At 35.5% G+C, this 26,741-nt stretch overlaps 1 protein-coding gene across 1 annotated transcript; it reads right to left on the bottom strand.

Annotated features, from left to right (window-relative positions):
• Positions 1 to 1,098: 1,098 nt before the first annotated feature.
• On the bottom strand, positions 1,099 to 25,652 carry LOC128241266 (thyroid hormone receptor beta-like). Its single transcript, XM_052958210.1, has 7 exons — positions 25,250 to 25,652; positions 17,787 to 17,902; positions 16,571 to 16,712; positions 11,222 to 11,427; positions 10,458 to 10,580; positions 3,015 to 3,273; positions 1,099 to 1,349 (listed from the first exon to the last, which is right to left on the bottom strand). The coding sequence occupies exons 1-7, from the start codon at positions 25,650 to 25,652 to the stop codon at positions 1,099 to 1,101; spliced, it is 1,500 nt and encodes a 499-aa protein (XP_052814170.1).
• Between the last annotated feature and the right edge of the window lie 1,089 nt (positions 25,653 to 26,741).

The following is a 26,741-nucleotide window of genomic DNA, read 5'->3' as shown; positions in this document are numbered from 1 at the left end:
AGTGATATACTGCGATGTTACTATTGACAACAATAATTTTGATTATCATTTTAAGAGCAGGCCCCAAATTTATCCAAACATCTTAAGTCCCTTTAACGAGATTAAGCTAAGCTCACTATTTTTGTTTTGTCTATTCTTTGCGTTATATTTACTTTTTAAGAGTTTTTTTTACACTCTAAATAGAAATTATGTTTATGATAATCACAAACAGCCATTTATCAAAATCAAATTTAAGTTTGTATTTTTGCAAATTTGAATAGCTTCTTAAGACTGGTAAGTCTAAGACGTTTCAAGAAATGTTACGAACAAAAACATCGTATATCATGATCATATTTAAAATCAGTTCTTTTAAAAATCTCAAAACTCTTGGAAAGAAAAAAAGTTACACACTTGATTCCGAAACTTAAATAGTGAGCTTAGCTTGGTCATCTCATAAGGAATTTTAGATATTAGGAGAAATTGAAGACACAACTTCAGAAATTTGAGGCCGCTTTGAATAACACTGTATAACTACGTTAAACTTCAGATAACATTAAGCACCATTACACATTTAAATAAAAAATAGTTAAATACTGTGCACTTTGGACCGGGTGCCTTTGTTTAAAACATGAGTTTAGTTGAGTTGAGTTGCGGTAATAACATTAGATGAGTGAATGTTAGAAAATACTAAAATTTACTGAAATTATACTGAAATATGGTTTAAATCATTTAAGTGCCTTATTAATAACACAGTAGATAGTTCAATATTAATACTGAAAATATTCTAACATGAACGTGTCAATGACGTGATATAATTGAGTTTGACTTATAATAGTTTCAAAGCAAAACCTACATATATAACAACAGTAAGTGTTTTAGCTTTCGAATGTTGCAAATTCTTTGAAAGATTCAAAAACACCGAGGTGACATTCACAAAACCACTAGCATGAACGACATCTATCATGATGAAACCATTTTCCAAATCAGCAAGCTCTTTTCAATACAATCATGCTGATTTTAAAGTAAATGTCACATTTGAATTAAAATAACTTTGTAAGTTATACAAGTAACATAGAACGACATGTCCGAAAGTAGACCCCAACTATGCTAAAGCGGCGGTCAAGATGTGTGACCCTCATTGAAGACCTCCAACAGTAGAGGCGGGATCTCCCCTGAATTATCCAGCTGACTGTATAATACCCGTTCTGCATGCCGGGTACTGATAGTCCGCAGGTCTGTGACCTTCATAAGGATTTTCGCCCAGTGCACGGGTTGATGGGGTCGGTTTTCAGAGACATATCGCTTGAAAGCACCCAGGATGGCATCTTGAATCTTCTCCACGTTTTCTGACTCTTTGAGACCGGTTCGATCTGGAAAGGAAATATAAATAATCAGACTCAACATACAAACTGTACATTCATAACATATTCTTCTGACATTCATTCATAAATTGATTGTCAAAATCTAATGGTTGGCAAACGATTCTAAAAAAAATTAAATAGCCAACAGCAAAGTGCCACATTCACGTACGTTTGTTATGTTTCTGTAATGAAGGGCACCACTCAACTCTGTGTTGCCCTTCATGACACATTACAGCAGTATTGTAGAAGTAACCTTGGAAGATTGGTTTTAGCACATTGTTTAAGGTGTTTTTTTTCTGAGGATGAAATTAGTGGTAAACCGACAATCGAGGACCTTGATCATGAACCTATATATACTTTATACTACCTAATCTTATATGTCAACAATCAACAACAACCACATCATTTCTGGCAGCTTTAACTTTCATAGAAGCTTCAACTCATACAACATTATTCCTAGAAGCTTTAACTGTCATAGAAGCTTCAACTGTCATAGAAGCTTCAACTCATACAACTACTTTATTCATAGAAGCTTTAACTGTCATAGAAGCTTTAACTGTCATAGATGCTTCAACTCATACAACTACATTATTCCTAGAAGCTTTAACTGGCATAGCAGCTTCAACTGGCAAAGAAGCTTCAACTCATACAACTACTTTATTCATAGAAGCTTTAACTGTCATAGAAGCTTTAACTGTCATAGAAGCTTCAACTCATACAACTACATTATTCCTAGAAGCTTTAACTGGCATAGCAGCTTCAACTGGCAAAGAAGCTTCAACTCATACAACTACATTATTCCTAGAAGCTTTAACTGTCATAAGAGCTTCAACTGTCATAGAAGCCTCATCTCATATAACTGCATTACTCCTAGAAGCTTTAACTATCATAGCAGCTTCAACTGTCATAGAAGCTTCAACTCATACAACTACATTACTCCTAGAAGCTTTAACTGTCATAGCAGCTTCAACTGTCATAGAAGCTTCAACTCATACAACTACATTATTCCTAGAAGCTTTAACTGTCATAGAAGCTTTAACTGTCATAGAAGCTTCAACTCATACAACTACATTATTCCTAGAAGCTTAAACTGTCATAGAAGCTTTAACTGTCATAGATGCTTCAACTCATACAGCTACATCATTTCTAGATGCTTTAACTGCCATAGCAGCTTCAACTGTCATAGAAGCTTCAACTCATACAACTACATTATTTCTAGCAGCTTCAACTGCAATAGCAGCTTCAGCTGTCATTGAAGCTTAAACTCATACAACTACATTATTCCTAGCAGCTTCAACTGTCATAGCAGCTTCTACTGCCATAGCAGCTTCAACTGTCATTGAAGCTTCAACTCATACAACTTAATTATTCCTAGCAGCTTCAACTGCGGTATGTCTATGTCACAGTCTAAATGAGAATGGTCACTTCTTATAAAGCATCAGACCGATACTTAGTCAGCTTTTAAAGGCCAACTGTCAACTATGTGATCAGGTATTTTTTCACATAAATATTACATGGAAAAAAGTTCTTTGCCTATCAACCTACTCAACTCGAATGCATCGGATAGATATAAATTAAAAACCTCACCTACAATCTCGAATGTAGGCTTAAAGACGTCCACATGGTAATCAGTCTGATTTTTGGTAAAGATGAAAACGTGTCAAACAGACTTACCAGATTGCATTAGAAGTACAGCAGCCAGAAGGGCGATCTCCGCCTTGTCCAGCTTCAACTTTGAAAGACCCATGGCAAACTCGAATATAGGCTCAATGAGAACGGCAACTCCCCGCTGGTTGATCTCTGACTTGTGTAGCTTTGTGCCGTTATGGAGGTAGAGGATGTCTGTGTCGGGGTCAAACCTACAGGCGGCTCGGAGACACATTACCTCCATACAGCACGCCTTCAACAGCAGGATCTGGTCATCCACGTTCAACTGGAAATAGAAGAAGGGGATACATGGATATATAATGGAATGTAACATACAGAGTTTCAGCAAGAAAAATAAACTGCAGCCAATGGTACATGTATAGCACTTGAATCAGATGTATTCTGCATAGTTTGCACATTTAAATGATATTGTCGGTTGGTAGTAATTATTATACCAATCAAATAACAATTTAGTGAAATCTGACCAACCATGTAGCAAACCAAATTGGTACAGTTGGCTGATTGAGGGTCTTGACTTATTTAGTAAATGGCAAAAGGAGCATCGATCAATCTGAACAACACAAGAAACACAAAAAGTTTACATAAATGTCAATACATCGTTGTTGATTCCATGGTTCCCCTGTAGAAGGTATCCATGTTGTTAACTTTAAGTTAGTTTGGAAAGGGAGATATGGATATTAGACCTGTCTGAATGGATATTACTGATGTCTGGTCCAATTGTAGTACGAATATACATAAATATAATTCACAGAGGTGACCATGGGATGGAAACACATCATCGTAACTTATAACAACAGCTGTATTGTTGTGTAAGGCTGATTGTTTTTCTATTTATTGTTTCTTTGGTGTCTCTGTCTCTATCTTATGTGTGTTTGCCATGCACTGAACGGAAGAGACTTGTTAGTTATTTACTCATATTGTGAATTAAATGTGGTTTTTAAATGAGTTCACTTAAATTGGATATAAATTGAATATAATAATACATAAAAATTACAAATTTGATTGCATGACAATTGTATGTTATACAAAAGTTTTAAATGAAGCCTTTAATAAACTATGAAATATATCTACATTTTACGGAAAAAATAACAAGTCATAGGATACAATTTTGATACATGAAATGACAGGCATAACATTATTGATAATGGTAAAACAGAATCATGGTGACCACATACACGCCGTCTAGATAGAAATAACATGTAACTGTAATGTGAAAAGTAAAATAAATATTATATTACTACTAATATATGTAGGTCCAATAAAGAATTTAGTAGTTTGGCCAACGTGTAGCATGAGCTGTTTAATCATCGCTTTAATATTGAAACATCTGGAAAGGTCTCTCTCCCACGATGGTAAGAGGATCGGTCACCATTCACGGTTTGTTTCGTCACTTTTTTATATTCAAACCTGATTGTTAACATATATAGTCAACAACAGTGTTTAGTTAGAAACAAGCAACTAAATTTGGTACCACCAACACACGATTTTCAGCCGTTCCTTCCCCGTGTAAGTATTTATGTTTACCGCACATTGCATATCATTACACACACAGCTTTCCACAATACACGCCTCTGTACTCGCTCAGAACAAGGCAGTAAATATCAACTGGGTAATATCCTTCAACACATACCTATATTATACTTCCACAACATCCATAACATATATATAAGCCCTAGTTTTGGCCATAGTTAAACTGCCACACATCGCACGCGAAATCTACTTCTTTGCCGCCATTTCAGCTGGTAAAGCAGTTCTATTTTTAGTAACAACAATGCTACTGGCTATTCATGACTGTCGGTGATCGCAAATTCGCATTGGGCTTGATAAGAACGAAATATTTCGTCACATAAGTAAAGTAATAGTAATGTTTGTCAGACAAATGCGTTAAGTAATTAAAGATTTCAATATAATAACTTGGATTACCTTGTCTGCTCACAGTTTGTACTTCCTAGATTGTCCATAATGATATCCACATCATAAAATATCTCCTTCCAACATTGTCCATAATAATGATATTCACATCTTAAAATATCTCCTTCCAGGATTGTCCATAACGATATCCATGTATCGAATAGTATGTGATTTCTAGACTGTCCATAAATATATTCACATCTTAAATATCTCCGTCCTGGATAATCTTAAAGTATGCACTTCCTAGATTGTCATTACTGATATTCACATCTTAAAGGAAGTACGTCCTAGAGTGTCCATAATGATATCCACGTGACCATATACACGTCCTGCCAAAAGTCTCTACTGAAGTGAAAGTTTGTGCCATGAAAATCTTCTCAAAACGAGAAAACTAAAATAACTTCCTGAGTTTTATATCCTTTGTTGGAAAACAAATGGCAAAAAGAACCAGTTTCCTGACGTCGTTTAACCTACTTTGTTTAGGCCGCCATGTCAGAGGTAATGTCCTGTCAGAAGGATAGTGACCCGCTACACCATGTGCCCGCTATATTCCCACCGTGGCCAGACTGTTTGCTTTTATTTACATGCTAATGAAGTTTGGTGCATCACGTCGCCTGGTGTCAACTAGCGGTTATGTATAATAGCACTGGTCTTGTGGAAATCTGGTTTACCACAGCCTTTTACATAAAAGTTTATTTTATTTTATATCCATTTATTTCATTTTTTCAATGAACCTTGGGGTTTCAATCTCTACCCCAACTTAAATGGCACCGAATAGGATGGAATGTTGACTAAAGCATTGGTCGAACAGCTGGACTTAAGATGAGGACTTGGCTTTAATAAAGTTCGGAATTTAATTGCAGGTTTCGCTCTTATGATGAAAAAGTTCAAGGACAAAGGCCATTCACCTTCTTCAAAAACACGCTAGCTATAATTATAACCCTTCGATAAACAAAACTAAGGACATCTCCATTCGACACATCTGTGTTTGTATTTTATTCTACAATGAGTGTAACTACTGGTTCATGAAATATCTTCTATAAAACACCTGGTCACTAGTTTGGACTGGTCGCCAAGATTCACCAATAGTTTTTAACAACAGTAACATATAAGCCATTACCAATAGAGCAATGAAGAAATGATATTTGATCAGTCACAATACCACTAAGGTCAAGGGCTTCCGGTCCAACAGTCCACAAACACGGACATATCATACACACCGTAAACACAATTATGTACATGCACCGTTTACTGCTTTCGAATTCAAAAACACATTGGTAGAATGAATGGTGCAATGTGTTGCCAAGGTATTTTGTTCAGCGCAGCAGTTTAATTCTAAGCTGAGCAACCTAACATAATGCATAAAATGTACATGTATAGATATTTCTCATTTCTGAACACATAAACTATCTTTTGGTTACCAGTCTAAACGCCATATCAGCAGTATTTTACGGAGAACAATGGACATGGAGATAGTTGTCAAACACAGGGCATGTGGGTGGAAGATGGATGGAGTTTTATTGGTCGTGAACATTGTAGCCAAAATAAATTACAAGGTTTTGGAGAACAACAAACGGTGTTTAATAATCCCAGCTGGTCTGTACACAAATTCACAGGGTCACAATCTGGGACGGTTAAAAAGGGTATGACTTTGTGTATACGCATTTCCAATGGCGATCTATGCACGATAATAAAGCTTAAGATTGCCTTTCAAATTGCGAAATACAGCAAACAACAACACTTGCCAAGTGAACTGATTGGACATGGTTTAATAAAAAATCAAATGTATTATCATGAAAATGCAACCAAATGGATAGTTGCACTGTGTAATCAATTAATGTGAAAACACACAGTATTGTCACATTCAGGCATACATTGTTGTCTTGGCGGTTCTCGATCATAAAGCATAACATTTTACTTGAAAATAAAATAAACCTTTGATTAAAGCGGGCATAGTATTCGTGAATAGAAGTTAAACTTTGGTTTCAAGTTTGAACTATATTCGTGAAAAGAAGTTTTAAAAGTAAGAGGTTTTAAATACTATACGGATGCATTAATAGATAAAGCTATAACATAGGCGCCATATTGAACGTAGGTCAAATCTGTAACCAGAGGCAGTGGCCAAGCGTACTATCGGGCATTATTTCATGACTCTGTTTAATAGATGTCATTCAAATAAATCATTTACAAGTCGCCGATTTCACTTCAATAAATATGCAGTTAAAGTAAGTCTCCCCTGAGTGACTGGTTAAAGGGTTTTTATGTACAGTATTAAAAACTTTAAACAGATCGGATAGTTTTACAAGACTATATTATGATTCAATTTCTGACGGCTGTCTCTTAATGCTGCACTCTCACAGATTGGACGTTTTGACAACTTTTTTATTTTTTGTCTTGGAACGAGCCAATTTTTGCGAAAATCCATGGACACGAGTTATATAAGACTGCTGACAAAATATCAGATCGCAGATTTTTATATTTAAGTTCAAAAATTGATGTTTTATGCATTTCCTTAAACCGTTAGTAACGGTTTAAGCCATAAAACATTAATTTTCGAACAGAAATATGAAAGTCTGCGATCTGATTTTTTGTCAGCAATCTTATATCACTGGTTTGCAGATATTTACGCAAAAATTTGCTCATTCCAAGACAAAAAATTAAAAATTTGTCAAAACAGTTAATCTGTGAGAGTGCAGCTTTAACATGGGGCGTCTATGAAGAGGGAAAAGATTGTAAGAGCAATAGTAATAAACTTTGGGCCGATTGATCGGAACTTTGTTTAGGATAACAGGTTGTTAACGTCACTGTTGTTAAGTTTTCTTTACTGCTCTAGAAGTTCCATGGACACTCTTGTGATCTGAAATATTTCTAGCAAAATTTGAGACAACGGTTTCAGATGAGCTCGTTTTATTAAAATATATGAGTACATGATAAACAAGTTCACCTTCGAAAGTTAACACCGATGCAGTTAACAACGTTGTTAACTTAAATAATTTTCAGAATAATCGGCCCAATGTATTTCTGTTAAAAATCCAATGCTAGGAAATCGATTGCAGTATGGCGTTCTGTTGCGTTAAAATGTCGACCACTAGACTACGCTGATTATATTCGTAAATTATGTATATCTACACTACGAATATTCACCTTAAATGTCACCGAGCAGTAATGAATGAATAAATAGCCATGACTTGGCCCAGTTTTGACCACTGTCCAGTTATCTCACTATACAATTATAAACCGAACCATTAGGCAAATACAAGCCGTATAAAGTGTAAGCTCATTTGGTTTCAGTTATAAATCTATACCATAAGCGGTCTGAACACCTTATCTAGCGGTCAGAAACGGACCAGATAGTTGATTCTACAAACGCCTGGTTAAAAGAATGTACTCTTGTCAGCCCTCATAGTTCACCTCGTAAGGTGAAATATGTGTACATATACATGTATATACTTCCACTTAAGTATTGGGCATGTACTTATAAAACTGATAAACATATCGATGTATCCGGGGTAATCCGTTGGATATACGTTGATTAGTTTTATAAGTTAAGCAACGGTGTCCGCATACAGAACGATAGGTCGTGGGTTCGAACCCCGACCGGTGCACATAGCAATTTTTGCAGTCTGTTACAAAGAGAACATGTAAGACATGCTGTTTCACGACCAACAATCATCAATCTATGTAATACCCAATCAATGCAGAACCAAAAAAACAAACAGATTTTAATACAATGGCAGTCATAAGAAAAAAAACCCCGCTTAATTTGCTTAAATAACACGGACCTATGAACGTTAAAGGTAAACATAACTGACAAAAATAATAAACCTCATGTTATTTTTTAATAGGGCTATGGTTTCCATGTCCATTATTTCATGTGGTCTTGAGTCTCAAGTTGTTGTGCTTTTACCTATACACTTGAAAGAACGGCGTTTTCTGTATTTTGTGGTATAAATATCTCGTTCAGAAAGATGATTTGTGGTATGCGTAGACTGACCATTAGTTTGATGGTTCACTAAAGAACAGGTGTAAACTGTTATTGCTAGGATATCTGCCAACTCTGATTTCCTGTGTTGGTCAAGATTCTCATAAAAAGTTAACATACTACCGCCATCTAGCTTATTCCTGCTTCTGCCATGAATGTTCTTATCGCGTTTTTGAAACGGGCTATTTTTAGTTGTTATTATTCCAGTTCATCTTGTTCAATTCAGACTCAAACTAGTTCAGCGAGTGTCTGGTATTGACATTGCTGCCTGAATGTTACAGTCATAAACAAATCAAAGAAATAAAAATAATAAAAATTGCACGCTTATTTTAATGAGTTTTTTTATCAAAAAGAAGCCACTGAGTGTGCGAGTGCTGTTCCGCCACCAACGGGCACGAGAGGTTTATCAACGGCATTTTCTCATGACCTCGCACGACCTTTCAAAACGATTGCTCATATCATATCACATTGCTGGTTACATTGTTGATCATATCATAGCACATCCTATCATGTTGCCACTGAACAGTCTTAATCATACTGAGACTGCTGGTTACATTGTTGATCATATCATAGCACATCCTATCATGTTGCCACTGAACAGTCTTAATCATACTGAGACTGCTGGTTACATTGTTGATCATATCATAGCACATCCTATCATGTTGCCACTGAACAGTCTTAATCATACTGAGACTGCTGGTTACATTGTTGATCATATCATAGCACATCCTATCATGTTACCACTGAACAGTCTTAATCATACTGAGACTGCTGGTTACATTGTTGATCATATCATAGCACATCCTATCATGTTGCCACTGAACAGTCTTAATCATACTGAGACTGCTGGTTACATTGTTGATCATATCATAGCACATCCTATCATGTTGCCACTGAACAGTCTTAATCATACTGAGACTGCTGATTACATTGTTGATCATATCATAGCACACCCTATCATGTTGCCACTGAACAGTCTTAATCATACTGAGACTGCTGGTTACATTGTTGATCATATCATAGCACATCCTATCATGTTACCACTGAACAGTCTTGATCATACTGAGACTGCTGGTTACATTGTTGATCATATCATAGCACATCCTATCATGTTACCACTGAACAGTCTTAATCATACTGAGACTGCTGGTTCCATGGTTGATCATATCATATCACATCCTATCATGTTGCCACTGAACAGTCTTAATCATACTGAGACTGCTGGTTACATTGTTGATCATATCATAGCACATCCTATCATGTTACCACTGAACAGTCTTAATCATACTGAGACTGCTGGTTACATGGTTGATCATATCATATCACATCCTATCATGTTACCACTGAACAGTCTTAATCATACTGAGACTGCTAGTTACATGGTTGATCATATCATATCACATCCTATCATGTTACCACTGAACAGTCTTAATCATACTGAGACTGCTGTTTTCATAATTTTGATATATTTCAGATTGATATCCTTTCCTGAATAAATTTCCAATTTGTCTACTCCAAAATCATGAATAACAATACGAACTAAGTCATTTACTTACCTCAGTGAATCCAGGGACACCCTTGGCAAACTCAACGACCTTCACAATAGATGGCGCCATGGCCTCGGCCAGCTGTATGGGATCCTGGGGCTGAATTTCCGACCGCACATCGGCCAGGCTCTCCTTTAGAAGGGGAAACATACGTGGTTTAATTTTACAAATACATTTCAAAAGAAGATAAGAAAATACAAGTATTTAGCCAATTCCGTCCGAATTCTCCAAGAGTAAGGGAAGAAAATATATTGTTGATTTCGTATTAACCTTTCCAACGAACAAATGTGCTAATTATGTCTGAAACGGCGTTACTGTTACTATGGTGATTTAACGATTTTACTTTTAAAACGGTATTTTTGTTACGTTTTGGATTCCACTCATATTTTAACATTCAAAGGTGATAATTACAGCGCGCCTGGAACGTTCAGTTTACGATTATTTTTTGATATCAAAAATTAATAATGTATTCATACGCGGTGACTACATCACATATATAACCTTATGAGTACCATTCTTAATATTCCCTGAGGTGTATTCATACACGGTGTCAACATCGCCTATGTAACCTAACGCGTTGCATTCAGAATCTTCCTTCAAGTGTATTCATACGCGGTGACTACATCACATATGTAACCTTATGAGTTGCATTATGAATGTTCCCTGACGTGTATTCAAACGCTGTGCCTACATCACCTATAGCACGTTATTAGAAGCCTTCTGAATCTTCCCTGAAATGATTTCATTCTCGGTTACAACATCACATGTATTACCTTATTAGAAGAATTCTGAATCTTCCCAGATGTGTATTCATATGCGGTGACCACTTCACAAATAAGTCCTCTGTCCTGGTCAGTAAGCGCGTCGTTTGAGGGCGAGGTCTCTCGAACCTTGGGCACATCTTGTTCCTCTTTTCGTCTCTCTCTGTTTTCTTCTATCAATCTCCGCTTGGCAGTGCGCTGTTTCTCGTTTAAAACAACTGTAATATAAGGGCAAAATATGAATTTCAATTCCTTCCTTAAAATCAATACAAAATCATCAATCAAGGTCAAGACCCCGTTCATCAACATTCATTACAGGTCTGTGCTTTGCTTGCAAATGAATAAGATTTTCAGTTCTGAGCATTGACTGTCAAAAAGAGCATTTATTAACGAGGCGGTCTTGATTCGTGACTGACAAAACTAGAATTCTAGATGCCTACTTCATACACTTGAAATCTAACGCATAGAAGTAAATTTTGTACATAAACATATATACATGTACTTAACCAATTTTTAAGTTTAAATGCGGAAATATCTTATCAAATGAAAACGGATATGTTGTTATTGCTTTGACCAGAACATTATCTTTTCCTTTTTCCATTTTCTATCTGTTCCATTTTCTATCTGGATAATAAGTTTGGGTTTTGACCGAAATGCCAGAATTATTATGCATTATAGTTTACATTTTACAAATTCATCTGAATAGTTGGTCAGGTTTTGCCCCGAAACAAATGCCAGAATTATAATTCCAATATCTCTGACATGGTCCACTTTTCTCCGGACAGTTCAGGTCAGTATTCATGGCATTGATTTACGGTGAGTTTGATTGAAATGCGATACAGGCGCTGATAAGCCCAGCTCTTTCTGTCAGCTCTAATAGGTCACTTTTGAGTGATATTCTCCTTATCATATTAACTGCTATGCAAATCAGCATTTAGGAGAGTTGGAAACATGTGCAGACTTTGTTAATGCATTCGCATACTGAACAAAGCAAACATTCGAATATTCAGTATGAAATGTTTTCCCTGCGTATTGTATGTTGTTTATTGAACAATTAATAATTAAATATATTTGACTTGTGTGCCGAAACCTTTATTAAACATACTGTGTACGAAATTATGTGTTTGGACCCATGTTCTAAACGAATGTGTCAAAGGGTCGCTTTTCTAAAATGTAATGTAACTTGCTTTGAAAAATAGTTTTGCGCTGGTCTTTTATGGCGCTTTTAGGTTAACTTAGAATATCAATACTAGTTTTTGCAACAATATCTTAATATTTAATTATGGTTTGATTTAACGACAGAGGGTTGAATTCCAGTTTAATAAATAGTCCAAGTTATTGTTATTTAAAGATAAACCTTTGCAAAATCGAGAATATACAATGTACACATTTCTATATTTGAGTAAATATTTCTTATTTCAAGGTCAGGGAAAAAACATTCAGATCCTAGATGCTGTAATAATCAGGTTAATGACTTCTCCGGGCCATGCATTGAATAACAGAAATAAGATAGGGGGAAAATGAGCCCCTTGATTAACACCTGCTTGGAAAAATCAAAATCGTAACCATTGACATTAAGGACGCTTGAGGTTATGTAGAAGAATAGCAGGGTACTTTTATAGGAGAGGTTTTAATAAATGAATCTAAGTTACGTTGAATTTAATCAAAATGACCACAGGACACAAGCGGAAAACGGGATAAAAAGCAGCGGGAAAATCAAGAAAGGCTGTGATCAAAGCGTGAAATTAAACGAGAAAACGAGGCTTGAGTGACCTACAAAATGACGCACCTTATGTTCGAATTAATTGAGGTAACATATGTTTCATTCAGAACATAGAACAGGCTAATATTATACGTGGACATATTCAAAACGTGGCGGTGTCTTTTTTGGTTGTTTATATCCAATGGCGATGGCGGGTTCTTATTCTGTCACAAGAACCGGAATTATTTTTTCATTTGCAAATGTACAACTTGACTGTCACTGTATGTATTAAATATTAAAGTAATTTATAGGAGAGAAACATTTATTTTAAGCCATTCCGCGCTGCGTTTGCAAGATAGACTAAAATAGAAAAATGAATAACCTATTTCTGGACAGAATTGACGATCTACACCTTTTTCTGCTTCACTTAGTGCTCTCCTAATGAAGTATTGCCTTTATTTAGAATGGATCACGTATACTATCGAAGTACTGCTTAATGTTAATCAGTAAAGGATATCAATGCTTACGTATCAGCCAAAGTAGCTTACGTCACCAACACGCGCCAAACGTAAGTTTCGTCCGGATGTGTATCACATCGCATGCACATTGTAAATTACTCATATATGTTTCTAAACGTTTATCAATGCAGCCCATGATGACTTTTAAATAGAATTTGATAAAGGGAACCAACGCCTCGATACAGGCAAAGTGAGGTGAATATATAAATAATAAAAATATATAAATAATAAACTCAAGAATCATAACAGACCGAAAATCCGTATCCTTAAAATCCTTCAAATTGAGTTTCGAGCCAATAGTCTTGTAAAGAGGCAAAGACGCCTTTTGAAATTGTTTCTAAAGCCAGTGATATAAATTTCAAGGTAATTTTTACTATTATACATGTAAATGTACTGTTAACAACTGAGCAATAGCCTGAGAAATGCTCTTAATCCCGATATCAGGAATAATCCTGATTTGTATCAGCCCTGGAAACTGAACTACATGAACTAGCAAAGTGAGGCTGAACTAATCAAACGCACCGCAATGACCTTCATTACGTTGGTCAGTGTTTCCTCGTACATGCCATTAGGCCGGAATGCGGTGAACATGTACACTCAATGAATGGCAACAGGTGAGTAGTGAGTGGTCAAGCAGGTAGAACATTTATCTGTATGTATTAAGTGGGGTAAAGTGGAAAGGTTTCAACTGCGATCAAACAAAGCAGCTGACTGAACCATTTCGCTTTTCCCCAAAATTACTGTGATACATGCATTAAAACATTCTATTTGAGATTTGCTGTCACGTGTGAAAGTGCTTCTCGCCCTGTAATGTCCATTGTGATGTTTATATAATATATATGCTCTGCACAATGGTAATATAATGTATGGTGTTCGTTCTCAATATATATTTATTATTTGGTGTATACTTATATGCATATAATATATATGTAACCAACGATTGATTGATTTACTGATTGATTGCTCGGTTATATATAACAATGAACTTATGTATATCATTGACGTGTGCTCATGTGCATAATGCCTTTAGGTTTTTCTGTTATATCATTACGCATTAGTAAGACGAGCTTGATATTTATCTTTCATAGAGGTAAACTAATTCTAAAAACAATGTACTGAGTGTCGCTGTGTTCAAAAGCCAATGCAAAGGTTGTTATTTGGTCATGAAACCTTCATGTATAACCCTAAAATATAAAGGATAAATATCGATCAACGGCAATGATATTTCTAAAATCATAGGATGAGTGTTCCCATGGTAACGTGTTCATATCTTAAATATCAGATACTTTGACGCAGACGCATTGTCGGCTTTGTCCAGCTGTGTCTTAATGGACATGCCTTGATGACTGGCGAGCCATGGTGAGTCAGATACTGACCATTGTATGCAAATGGACAGTGGCTATCGATCGACATTGTCCGAACGTGACCTTCTTGGGATGCAAACACAGCGGTACAGAATTTTACCTCGTTATAGCTCTCAGGGATATTCAAGGAAATGTTGTTTAATAAGTTGTCAATGAACACAATAGAAATGAATTTCAGTCATTTTCCCATGGGTCATGTTTGAAATCATAATTGTATTTATCATATATTCATTCTGTAGTTCACAATACATGGGTACCCTTTCAAATGATACATAAACTGTACGGGGTCACATGGCATCGAAATTAAACACTATTGCGAATGATTAATGAAATAACAAGGTTATTTGTACAAGGGCTACATTAAAATATTATGCACGGTAGTGTTCGCCAGTCTTAGGGGGGACTTGGGCCCCTTTTAATGTTGAAAATACGCATTAAAATATGCAATAATGTAAGTGATATATTTTCGAAGCTTTGCTACATATTTCTGAGTATTGGACAATAACCAGAATTAAAACTATACACAGACTTGAGGGGGAAATAAACGTGTTGCCATTTGTGATGTTTACGGCTTTAAGGCGATTGACGGTTCGACTAAGATCTTGTAGTGAAACTGGCCCTTGCACGACGGGTAATCATTGGAGACATAACATTTTGTTATGTGTTGAAAATGCTCAAACGCGTCTTCCGTTATAGTGCCAATGAGTGGAATATGGATGTAAACAGTGAGTATGGTTTCTTATTTTCCATTTTTAGAGATTTATACGATAAATTAAAAAAAAATGGAGAATGTTGTTCCACGTAGGAATGGCCATGAGTTGTTCTAAATGCAAAAGTTCTGAATTAAATTTAATATCTGATCGTCTAGAACTTGCATAACTTGCTAGACGTTAGTGTTGACAACGTACAAATCTGGAATTTCGTGAAAATTGTTCTCTTATCTTAGGTTTACGCATTTTCTTTACATGTGTGTGGCTTTTTTATTGACAAAAGGCTGCCGCGTTACAATTTTTAGATATTTATTTGTTATACTTGCTGCACTACGCTCGATTTTCTGAACGTTGTGGTGCCGATGAATAGGTTGTGGTGCTCATGAAAAGTAATTTAATAGGAAACGAATTGTGAAAAAACTTTAGCAATTTCATAACATGAAAATTAACAATTAACTGAATTAATATCATTTCCGATCTTTTTAAAGTATGACCAACTACCACACTGCTTCGCGAACTTTAAGGTTCATTTTGTGTCTAATAAATTAATACTTAAAAGCAAATGATCGTCGTTATTCCAATTCTGTATTTCTAGGTATTTCTGTATTTCTTTTGTCAATAAAAAAGCCACACACATGTAAAGAAAATGCTTAAACCTAAGATACGAGAACAATTCTCATGAATATCCAGATTTGTACGTTGTCAACGTCAAGCAAGTTATGCAAGTTCTAGACGATCAGATATTAAATTTTATTCAGAACTTTTACATTTAGAACAACTCATGGCCATTCCTACGTGGAACTACATTCTCCATTTTTTTAAATTTACTCGTATAAACCTCTAAAAATGAAAAATAAGAAACCATACTCACTGTTTACATCCATATTCCACTCATTGGCACTATAACGGAAGACGCGTTGGAGCATTTTCAACACATAACAAAATGTTATGGCTCCAATGATTACCCGCCATGCCTTGGCTTTAGCCAGTCGTTAACCAACTGGCTTAGAGGGATATATTCACAAATTACAATTCAAAACACGTATAAAATATTTAGTAATACTTACGATCTGTTGCCATGCCAACGTTCAGACATTTAAGAAATCTACACTCTTGACACTGATTTCGAGTTGTTTTATCTATGACACAGTTTTTATTCCATTTACAATGGTATTGGAGGTTCTTCTGGATGGTGCGACGAAAAAAGCCCTGGAACATAAAGAAGGCTGTTAAAACATTGTGTGTGGCAATCGTATATAAACGAGTTATTTTACTTACCTTTACTTAACAAACACCAAACAGTAACTGGCATTTTTTAGTAAAATCTCAGCATAAAATGAATAAATCTTCAATAGCGTTAGGCCTAAAAAAAAATTGTTTGGTTAGGGTTACATCCTTAAAAAAAATAGGTAAGGTAGGTAGGCTTTTTATTTTTATTTTTTTATTTTTTTTTATTAGGTTTTATATAAGAATATAATTTTCATCATTGAAGAATGGTGTTAAAGCTATCTTCTGTACAAGCATTTAAGGTTTAAACTTAATATTAAAAAGCAATTAAAAAAAAAACGATTCAAACTGACTATAAAAACGGTAGGGTCGGCGCCTATTCCGTAGGTAGGGTCGGGTAACCCGAACCAAATGTATTTTTTTTAGGCCTTACTAGCGCTTTTCAGCACAATATATTATTTTCTATCGAATTTAAGAGTAACATCAACATGTTTAAAGGCACCAAGATAATTGGCCCAGGTCAGGTTTAAAACACTGATATGACCCAAATGATTAGTTATGTATTGTCAAATTATTGCATTATTCGAAACATCAATATATGTACTCTTATGAAAAGTCACACAGATGCCCATAATCATATGGTAGATAAATTTATCTACAAACAAGGCCAATATGCTTTTTTTAAATAATTTAAATTTACTTATGAGGCACCTTGTATCTAAATAGATATAACAGGATAGATATACAGGCCCATAGCAAACTTAAATAGAATAAACCGAATCTTGACTTGCTTACAGTCAAAATGTTCTACTGTGATATAAAACTAGCTCTGGGATATGTTTTGTTCTGCCTGTGTAGGCTATGTTGAGCATACAAGACGCATAATTATCAGTAAATGACATCAGAGCTATCTATGAGACCGTGACTATTGTAGATCACAGCAGAAATAATCGAAGTCCAAATTAAACTACATATCCGGGCATACCGTACACAATTTGAATCAGTCCATTCGGATTTTTGTCACTAAAGAGGTTACATGAAAAGCCGGGAACCAACCTTGCATCCTTCACAAGTCATACAGCGGTAGTGGTACCCGGTCGCCGCATCGCTACACACTACGCAGGGCTCAGGGCCGTTCGTTAAATCCATGTAACTGGGGATATATGGCACTCCTGAAATTATAAGAAGGGATATTGTAGATGCCAGCAGTTTCAGCCATATGCAACATCAGTCTTGATACTCAAAGTTCAACTTCACACAAAAATTGTACAAGTGAACTTTATGTCAATATAATATAACAAAAATGCATACAAAAGAGAAACGTGCACCACTTTATACTAAAATTAATCATCATATTATGGCACCCAATCACCCTGACCATAATAAATGCCACTTTATTGTTGTTGTTTTTCTACGGAGGGGGTATAAGGATGGGGGCGTTCACGCCAAGGTGCGCTATAAGCCCCATCTAACGTAAAAAATCCTGGACCCATCTAACGCATGTATCAAGGTGTATTAGCTTGAATACATATTGATGAATACTCTAGTACAGACCGGTTGCTAGATATTACAGGAAGATAACATTTCACAGGCCTTAATTACCCACCCAATCCATATGCAGGTTTATCATGTAAATGTGATATCAATGCAGGTCAAGTTCGGACACTGGTCAGGTAATAAAGCTATAATGTAGATCAAGTTTGCACATTTGCGCTTGGCAAATGATTTCGTACAGTCAGACCACAGGACCCGCACCCCATCCCACTCCTCCCGTCCCCATCGGTTGTTGTTTTGTGACGGCAAGTGTCTTTTGTGTATACGTGCCTTTAAAGATAACTCTTAGTCTTAATACTTGATTAGTGTGCCTCAAACAAGCTCTGACTTTGTCCATATATGTTATTGTTTTGACTCATTATGTTTATAAATCGAGGGGTGAATGCCAAAAGGTTCTAAGTGACATTGAATAAAGAAGAAGATAGAACCTTTTCGCTTTTATCCCTCAAAATATGTAGGGTGTTTATGTTCCAAATAAATAAATAGGAACTGATAGACTTCATGCAAATCAAACAGATAGTTTAGCCATTCGTGTGTCGTTGATATTTCTCAATTAATGTATTCAACACGTCGTTGAATTATTTTGCCACAGGACACTGATACCCACCCGTATTTAGATCAAATAAAACCATACACAACTTTGATAAAAACAGTACAGATGTCTACACAAGATATAAATAGAAGCGGCAGTGAAACAATTATCGTTCTCAGGTCAGATGTCACTAAAATATGTAAATTATAAAATAAACGATCAGTAACATTTCACCTTAGGTAAAATTAGGCGAGCACACACACGCTGACAACTTTTTATATCGTTACCAAGGTAACTGTTGTTTACATAGACTCATGTACATGGTGAATTAATTAAGCGATCTGACAAGCATGTATATAAACACTTATACAAACTGCTTCGTACGTATTTCGGTAATGTGGTTCAAAATAATTACTACTAATTGGTCACGTGGCCATATATACCTGCGAGGTATTTTTGAGGTCAGCCAAGGATCGTAATTATATGTAAGGTCATCAGAGGCTAATGAGAAAATATTTATCCTCAACCGATGATGAGTAGTTAATTAACCACCTCATACTAGCGATATTTCTTATTAGCATAATTATATCGAACACTGGAGGGAAAAATTCGTTTAGCGTGCATATTTATGGACGGCTAGAACCAGTCGCGAGATATGTATCGTTATGTCGCAAATTATAAAGTCCAAACGAATTTTCACTTTAAAACGGTATACAATATATGTTCATAAACACAGTTTCTATATGTGCCTTGTTGAATATAAATAACAATAATTCACTGAACGTGAAAACGAATGAAATAATACAAAATGCAATTATGCATTATGATTATGTGAACTATGAAATTGTAACAATATCAATATAAAATATATCAAGGACGTTAAACAGCGAAAAAGCTAGTTTATGCTACGGTATCCCTTACATGTTACACATGTTTCATACTCGTCTTGAATTGAATTGAATTGGTCATATTTAACGTAAAGTAGACAGTTCCTTCATCATAACATCAAACAATATATTTAAATTTGAAAGCTCATATACGTTATATTTGCATGTGACTAGCATTTTATTTGTCATAAGTTGAATTTCATTTCACTTATCATATATTTAAAAGATATTTTTTTTCATTTCTAAAGGAAAAGAAGTATTTATTCTAATGTAGAAAAAGTCTTAATTGTGTAGGAGAAATGTCTTTGTGCTAACGGAGAAGTCTCCATTCTAAAGGAGAAAATGTCTCATTTCCAGGAGAAAGTTTTAATTAAAAGGAAGAAAAAGTCTAATTCTAAAGGAGAAAAAGTCTCAATTCTAAAGGAGAAAAAGTCTCAATTCTTTCGTCGAGAAGTCTTACTTCTACAGCAGAAAATGTCCTAATTCTTTAAGAGAAAATGTTTAATTCTAAAGGAGAACAGCTGTAGTCCTAAAGCAGAAAAAGTCTCAATTCAAACGGAAAAAAACAGTTCATTTCCTTTGACGTATACTAGTAATTAGTTTACGACAGACCAAATGTTGAATTCGAATGTATAAGAAAGAGGATAGCCAAATGCAACTGATCAATTGAAAGAACGTATATGGACAAAGTAAATATTAAACAAATATTTCTCGGAATATAGCTTTAACACACCATTAATGGTTCAGATATGTACTTTCAGTTTTTCGATCGGTCAATGACCCTTGGTTCAATGTCCGAAACTGACCAGTAGCTGACCCCGAGTATATAAATTCATATAATTCCCTTGGACAAAGCCACGTCTTCTTCGGATTCTTGCATTTAACATGGACCGAGTTAAACTAAAAAAAGATTCACTTTATTAAACGTGAGGACATTCAACCAACGCCGGTGCAATGGAAAATAAAAAAAAATTGATGTGTCAGGAACTGTTATGTTTAAATCAAAACTAAGGATGTACTTGGCGTCTTTTGTGAGTTTTCATTTGCGTAAATTTGGAACAACCCTCGCGCAGGTGCTTGATTATTTCGGCTGTATATAGGCGGCGCTGTGATGTAACATTATGCATTGTGGGATCCTCACGAAGCTGGACGGTGTTTTTAAATGGTGAGTAAATTCTTTCAACATTTAAACGTCATTCTATTGTTTAATTGATTTTTTTTCATAGAAAGCTTGATTTTAGGGAAATTCAGGTTTATTCTTTTTGACCCTTTATAATGAAAATAACATAAACATTATTTAAATCACGTGGTTCCAGTATGAACATATTTTTAATTTGTCACCGTATACAGTTGTATGCTTATTATTAAGACGGAGTTACTTATGTTTATTATAAACACCCGTATTTATTGCAAAGTTAAGCATGATTATAATTTAGGCATTGCCTCATTTATCTGTGCGTTTGTTTGTTTTTTTAACATTCAGTTACATAAAATTTGTTTTAACTTTTATTTCCATTCGAATCTTGATCTATGATTTACTAAATTATATTCATTTTATTCTAAATTCTTTGTTGGTATAACACATGTCATGATTGAAATTTGTTGAATTTAGCTTATTTTTCATTTTTCATAAAAAATAAAATTTTATATATACGTTTCACGTGAGCAGTACTCTTAGGCATACAATTCATTGATTTAATAAAAGTTTAACTTGTGTACAATGTCCGCTAATAAGACCTAAAGATTACCAGGGTCACTTCGGGACTTTGGCCGACGTATCTTGAAAAGTAAACATTGCGTATTCAATCGGGATTTGGCATGGACGATATTGTTCAATGTCTAAATAGCGGGATTAGCTGGGTCGAAGGAAGTATACTAACGAAAATTTGTAATCTTATAAGTACGAACTGATATACTGGTCGACTAAATAGTTGTATACAAAATAGTCATATCGCAGTTTATAGTTATAATCGTTTATAAGTGTATTCTATTAATGGAGGTTTGGAATGGAATAATGTAACTTTTTTCCAAACACTTTTTGAATATATATAACTCGAAAATCGGCCTATATCAGGTATCTTCGCTGTCAAATCGTTCCATTTTCTATTCAAACAATTATTTCATTTTTGATAATTTATGAAAAGTTGCCACATTGTATGCTAGTTTTCTGTCAAAGTAAAGAATTCTCAGAGAAAACATATCTGACTCATAAATTATGGAATACGGTATCATTATTTCTCAGGCGCGTAGCATATACGCGAGTACGCGGCTGCATTCGAAAGATTCTTACAGAAAAATCAGCCAAAGTTGTAGAATGAGTACTTGACTACATAATCTAAAACTATCCATTTTCCAGTACTAAATAGCACACATCAGAACGCCCAGAATGCACCGGATTGCACCATGGTTTTCATTTTTTCGAGGGGGCATGCCCCGGACCCCCCTAGCAAAATTATGAATCCACATCGAGGGCTAGCTACGTCCCTGTTTACATTCGGCATTTGAATGTTATACTCTTAGAGGAAGACGCGAACAGCTGAACATATTTTGATATTGTTAATTTACACATTTTTTTACAACCCGTTGTTTTTAATATTTCGAAATGCGTGTAGTACGTCATATATGTTGCTTAGAAACAGATGTGTAAATTAATGTTTTCAATAACAATCGAGGTTGTTCAGGCACCGCTGTGTACACCATCGAGGACAATATTTAGGAGCGGTCTGAAGTATGAATACAGCTGCATATCCCCAGTTTATTGTTATTGTAGCTGATGTAGTTCTTTAGCCACTAAGTTCATAAATACATCAAAAACATCAATTAAGAGGATCGGTAGGTAAACGAATCGTCTGTCAAATATTTAACTATGAATATTTATACATATTGTGTTAAAACATATTATGTCAAAATCAAGTAAAATATGGCTGTTGAATGATTTGGGTAAGAATATTTATTCAGTATTTAGTGCAAGCGCGTGCGTTTGAACACAGTATTCGGATTCCCCACCATGCCCGCATTGCATCTGTAACCACAGGTCACCATTGTTTGAAGATATCACCCATAAAATCGGTCAAAAACAAAGAACAATCATTCTTGAATTTAGGAAATGATCGGTGTGCACGTAAAAGGCTTGTTATTCTTTCTAACCTAGAGGGTGGCTATCTTATCACATTGATTTTGCCTGACGTTTGTACTTGGTTAATGAAATTGTGACAGATTAATAAATGAGCATGCTTACTAAAGCGCCAGGCGTCTTTGATCAACGTTCAATGTCAGCATGGGCTTTGTGTATTATAAAACTGTTTGACGGTACTAAGAAGATCGTTTATATCGAGAGCTTTTGGTATTTTTACATTATCCGCGGTAAAAAATAGTCCCGGCGTCCTTCACCTTTTCATGCGTCATTAAAATACCTCCGCGGGCAAGAAGAACGCTTTGACCTAGAGTGAATCTTTTTGAGTTCACGCATCCTTGAGTTTTATGAAAGAAATAAACATGTTGACGCTGAAAAATAACTGCTTGACTTTTAAGTGGTTTAAGGTGAAAAATAATGAATTCCGACGAGCAGTGTCCGAAGTTAATTATCCGAAACATACACTTGTTCGTTGACAAAAGTAAAAACCAACGGAATGTACAACAAGTACGTATTTGTATTCTGAAGGAAAATGGTAGACTTTGTTACCTTGATTCAAATTGTTAACTTGTTGAGTGTCCACTTTTGTAAAGAACATATTTCCAAATCAGAAATGGGCACAAACTCCCAGAAATAACTAGCACATCTTCATGAAATATCATCAATTTTTACATTTCCGTAAAATTGTGAGAAATACCTTAATAAAATATATAGTGTGTAAGAGAATAATTCACGTAGATGAAATGCCTTAATTATTTCTTGACTTAATCTGGTATTAAGCCAGTTGTATTAAACCATTTTATAACGTAGGTGTTCACACTTAATTCATACTGGCCCCAGTTTCTGAAGCCAACTTGTGCACTTTGTCAAAGGATTAACCTAAACTCATTTTCTTTGAGATAATGTATTTTTTTTTTTACAAAAATCAGGTTTAGTAAAAAAAATTGCTTAACTAACTAATCTACTTAATTTTGCGAGTAATTGTGATTTACGATTGTATGCTGTCTATATGTTTTCAGGTTCTTATAATGGTTAAAGCAACTAAATTTGATCTAAAGGCAGTAATGAATCACTCCACAATGTATTAACTTATTCTTGAGTCGTATTTAAATGTACAATATATGCAAGCGCGACCTTATTCTGTATTTTAAGGTAAGCCATCCATCATTAGGAAGCCAGGATGTGTTTTGTGCATGTTATATATTAACATCGAAAAACGCAGTTTAATGTACAGGGGTGATTAAACATCGGTCAATGATAGTAACAGGAGGAATGGTCATACACAAAAGCATGTTTTTCTTTTTGAAGGCCACTTTCCCCACTTTCTATACTGTCCGCACTCCGTCCAGCATATGTTTCCCTTTGCCGACGATCATAAAACTCCAAAACGGCGCGTTTTTTCAGCTTAGTACATCCAATTAACCTACAAAGTTCATGTACGCATGTAAGGTCAGCTGTGACTACGGCATTAATGATGCCCTCGGGCGCATTTCGACCAAGTACTAAAACTTTCATTAAGTCCGCTCATAAAAATAGAATGTTTTATTTATACGTACATATAAATCGTACATATACATATATGAATATATTTATAACGATTATTTGCGATGTGTGTTTTCTTTTCCAGATATATGTGGAGAACTTGAAAATGATATACGTCAACATTTTCGCAGGTGCATTTAACTGTTCTCTGAATAGATTAATGAAGGTTTACCCATATGCACGACTCGAAAACTATACACAAAATACACTGAATATGTTATGATCTTAAAAAGCGTAAAAATGCTCGGCAAAATTATTCCTTTTCATGTTTTTCTTCAAATTTCGATCGTAATCTACGGATTAATACTCTTTTCCATATGTGCGCACTGTTCCAACCCAATACTATATGTTTAATGGTATTGATAAGCTTAATGTCCTAAAGTGAAAACTGTTGTATATTTATAAAGAAATATGGCTAAATAAATACGATAAATTATATGTATTTAAATGCATTTTGCTCATTTGTATACATTTATCTTACCAATCAGTTTGTTCCAACATTATATTTAAGCTACGAGTTTTCTTCGAAGCTTCTGGAAAAACTGCGTCCGAAGTGATAATATGTGATTAGTTGGTATTCATATGTGACATCTCCTGCGAAAATGTGTCCTGCAGAGGTAAAAGTGTCATGCTCATTTTTGCAAAATATTGTACCTCATAAGCAGGCAATCAGTGCTATTTTGACCCTTTTCGAAAGTTCATAATTTCTCATAGTTTTATTTCATTATCCAATCACTTGTTTTTACTTTTTGCTGATAATGTGAATGCCCAAAAAGATTGGTTTTCGCAGAAGATGTCACATACATATATGTAATTAAACCTAAAAAAATATAACGTAAGTGGCGTTGATGATGTATTTTGCGATGCTAACCTTTTCTCTTTCTGTCTTTCGCAGCATCCTTCGCCTCGTTCGAGTTTCCCGGATGTGAGTCGTCAGAGGACCGTGAGGAAGTGGATCCGCCGTCCCCGCTATTATTATCCCGCGGAGGGCTGATGATGCCTTCCGTGCCGCTGCTACTTCCGCTGCTCTCCAGACTTCCGCTATCTTGAGTATAAACGTCGCCGGCGTTGACTATGTGGGATTGCACTGAGGGAGATATAGAATGGTTAGAGCTCGTCACAGATATCACCGCCGGATGTGTATACGACGGTTGGCCGAACGTTGGGATAATCACCGGAAGAGGATGCATAGGTTGAGCGAGTGAGCTCACGGAAGCAAACGACGTCATTTGATGGCTGCGTTGCGGCACCCCAAAAGTTCCAAGAGGTAACATCGGTGCCAAATTCGGCAAAGTTTGTTCACCGAACATTGTTATTGCGAAATACCTCAAATACTGTAAGCCTAGGATAGAAAACAGCAGTGTTTATTCATATCACCCTTGAATCTGTATTTTCCACTTATAATTCATACTTTAGGAGAAGCTTTTTCGTATTTCTTATAATTTCTAGCAACAAACAGTTCCTTCACTATTTTCCATTAAAACATGTGAACTATGCGCTTAAACTAAACACGAAATCCAGCCCTTCATAAACACACAGCCTCTGCCTGACCACGCGAAATATATAAGCCAAATCACCTTCGGTCACCCTGTCATTGCTGTATATCCATGTTTAATTTCACTTATACTGTAAGCAGTTTATATGCAATTAAAGTTTAATGTCTAATGAATTTAGATCTTCAAAACTTTTTAACATTTTCTAAGTTTATACTCCAACATTTACAATTAGACTGACCAAAGTAGTGGTCAGTCTGCCCACTATCATCGGCCATTGCTAACTGACCGGGAGAGTTCATTCCTCATTGGTCAGCGAGTGGCCAGTGTGACCTTTGAAAGCTAGGTCACGTAGAAACAGGTAGAGTCAGTCAGCATGTAAATATATTTGCAGACACATGTGCGAATTATCAATATAGAAGTTGGCAAGCTTTAGGTTTTGAACGCATACATATAAAAAATACGCTAAAACAGTATTTATGAATGTAATTTGCAAATATCGACGGAAAATGTAAAGAAGTAACGGAAACTACAAGTTGTTAACTAGTATGATTCATCATACGTTTACACCCCAGTTTTATATAGTAATGCTATGCTATTTTATTAAGAAGATTTATCCTTAAATTTGTGAGGGATTGACAATTTGTTGGTTCTTTCTTACATTTGTATTGTGCGTTACCTGTCTCTTACGAACTTTGTCTTTTTCGTTACAGGGCTTCCCCAAAAAATACGTAAACATAAACTCAACCCAGTGTGAGGTGAGGACATTCACAAACAGGTATCCTCGTCTCGATACGCTATCCCTCTCCGATTGGCTCACCATATAGAAAGGCGGGACTTCAGCCAGCTGACTGACATCTGTTGACTAGC

This window comes from Mya arenaria, chromosome 7, assembly GCF_026914265.1.
Source record: "Mya arenaria isolate MELC-2E11 chromosome 7, ASM2691426v1".
Lineage (NCBI taxonomy): Eukaryota > Metazoa > Mollusca > Bivalvia > Myida > Myidae > Mya > Mya arenaria.
The sequence above is the reverse complement of the archived record's forward strand: the minus strand, read 5'-3'. Positions and strand labels throughout refer to the sequence as shown.

Coding starts and splice junctions, on each gene's coding strand:
- LOC128241266 (XM_052958210.1), bottom strand. CDS start 25,652: ATGTTACCTCTTGGAACTTTTGGGGTGCCGCAACGCAGCCATCAAATG. Junction 16,713..17,786: donor TGACTTGTGAAGGATGCAAG/GTTGGTTCCCGG, acceptor TTTATGTTCCAG/GGCTTTTTTCGTCGCACCAT. Junction 11,428..16,570: donor CGTTGGCATGGCAACAGATC/GTAAGTATTACT, acceptor CTTATATTACAG/TTGTTTTAAACGAGAAACAG.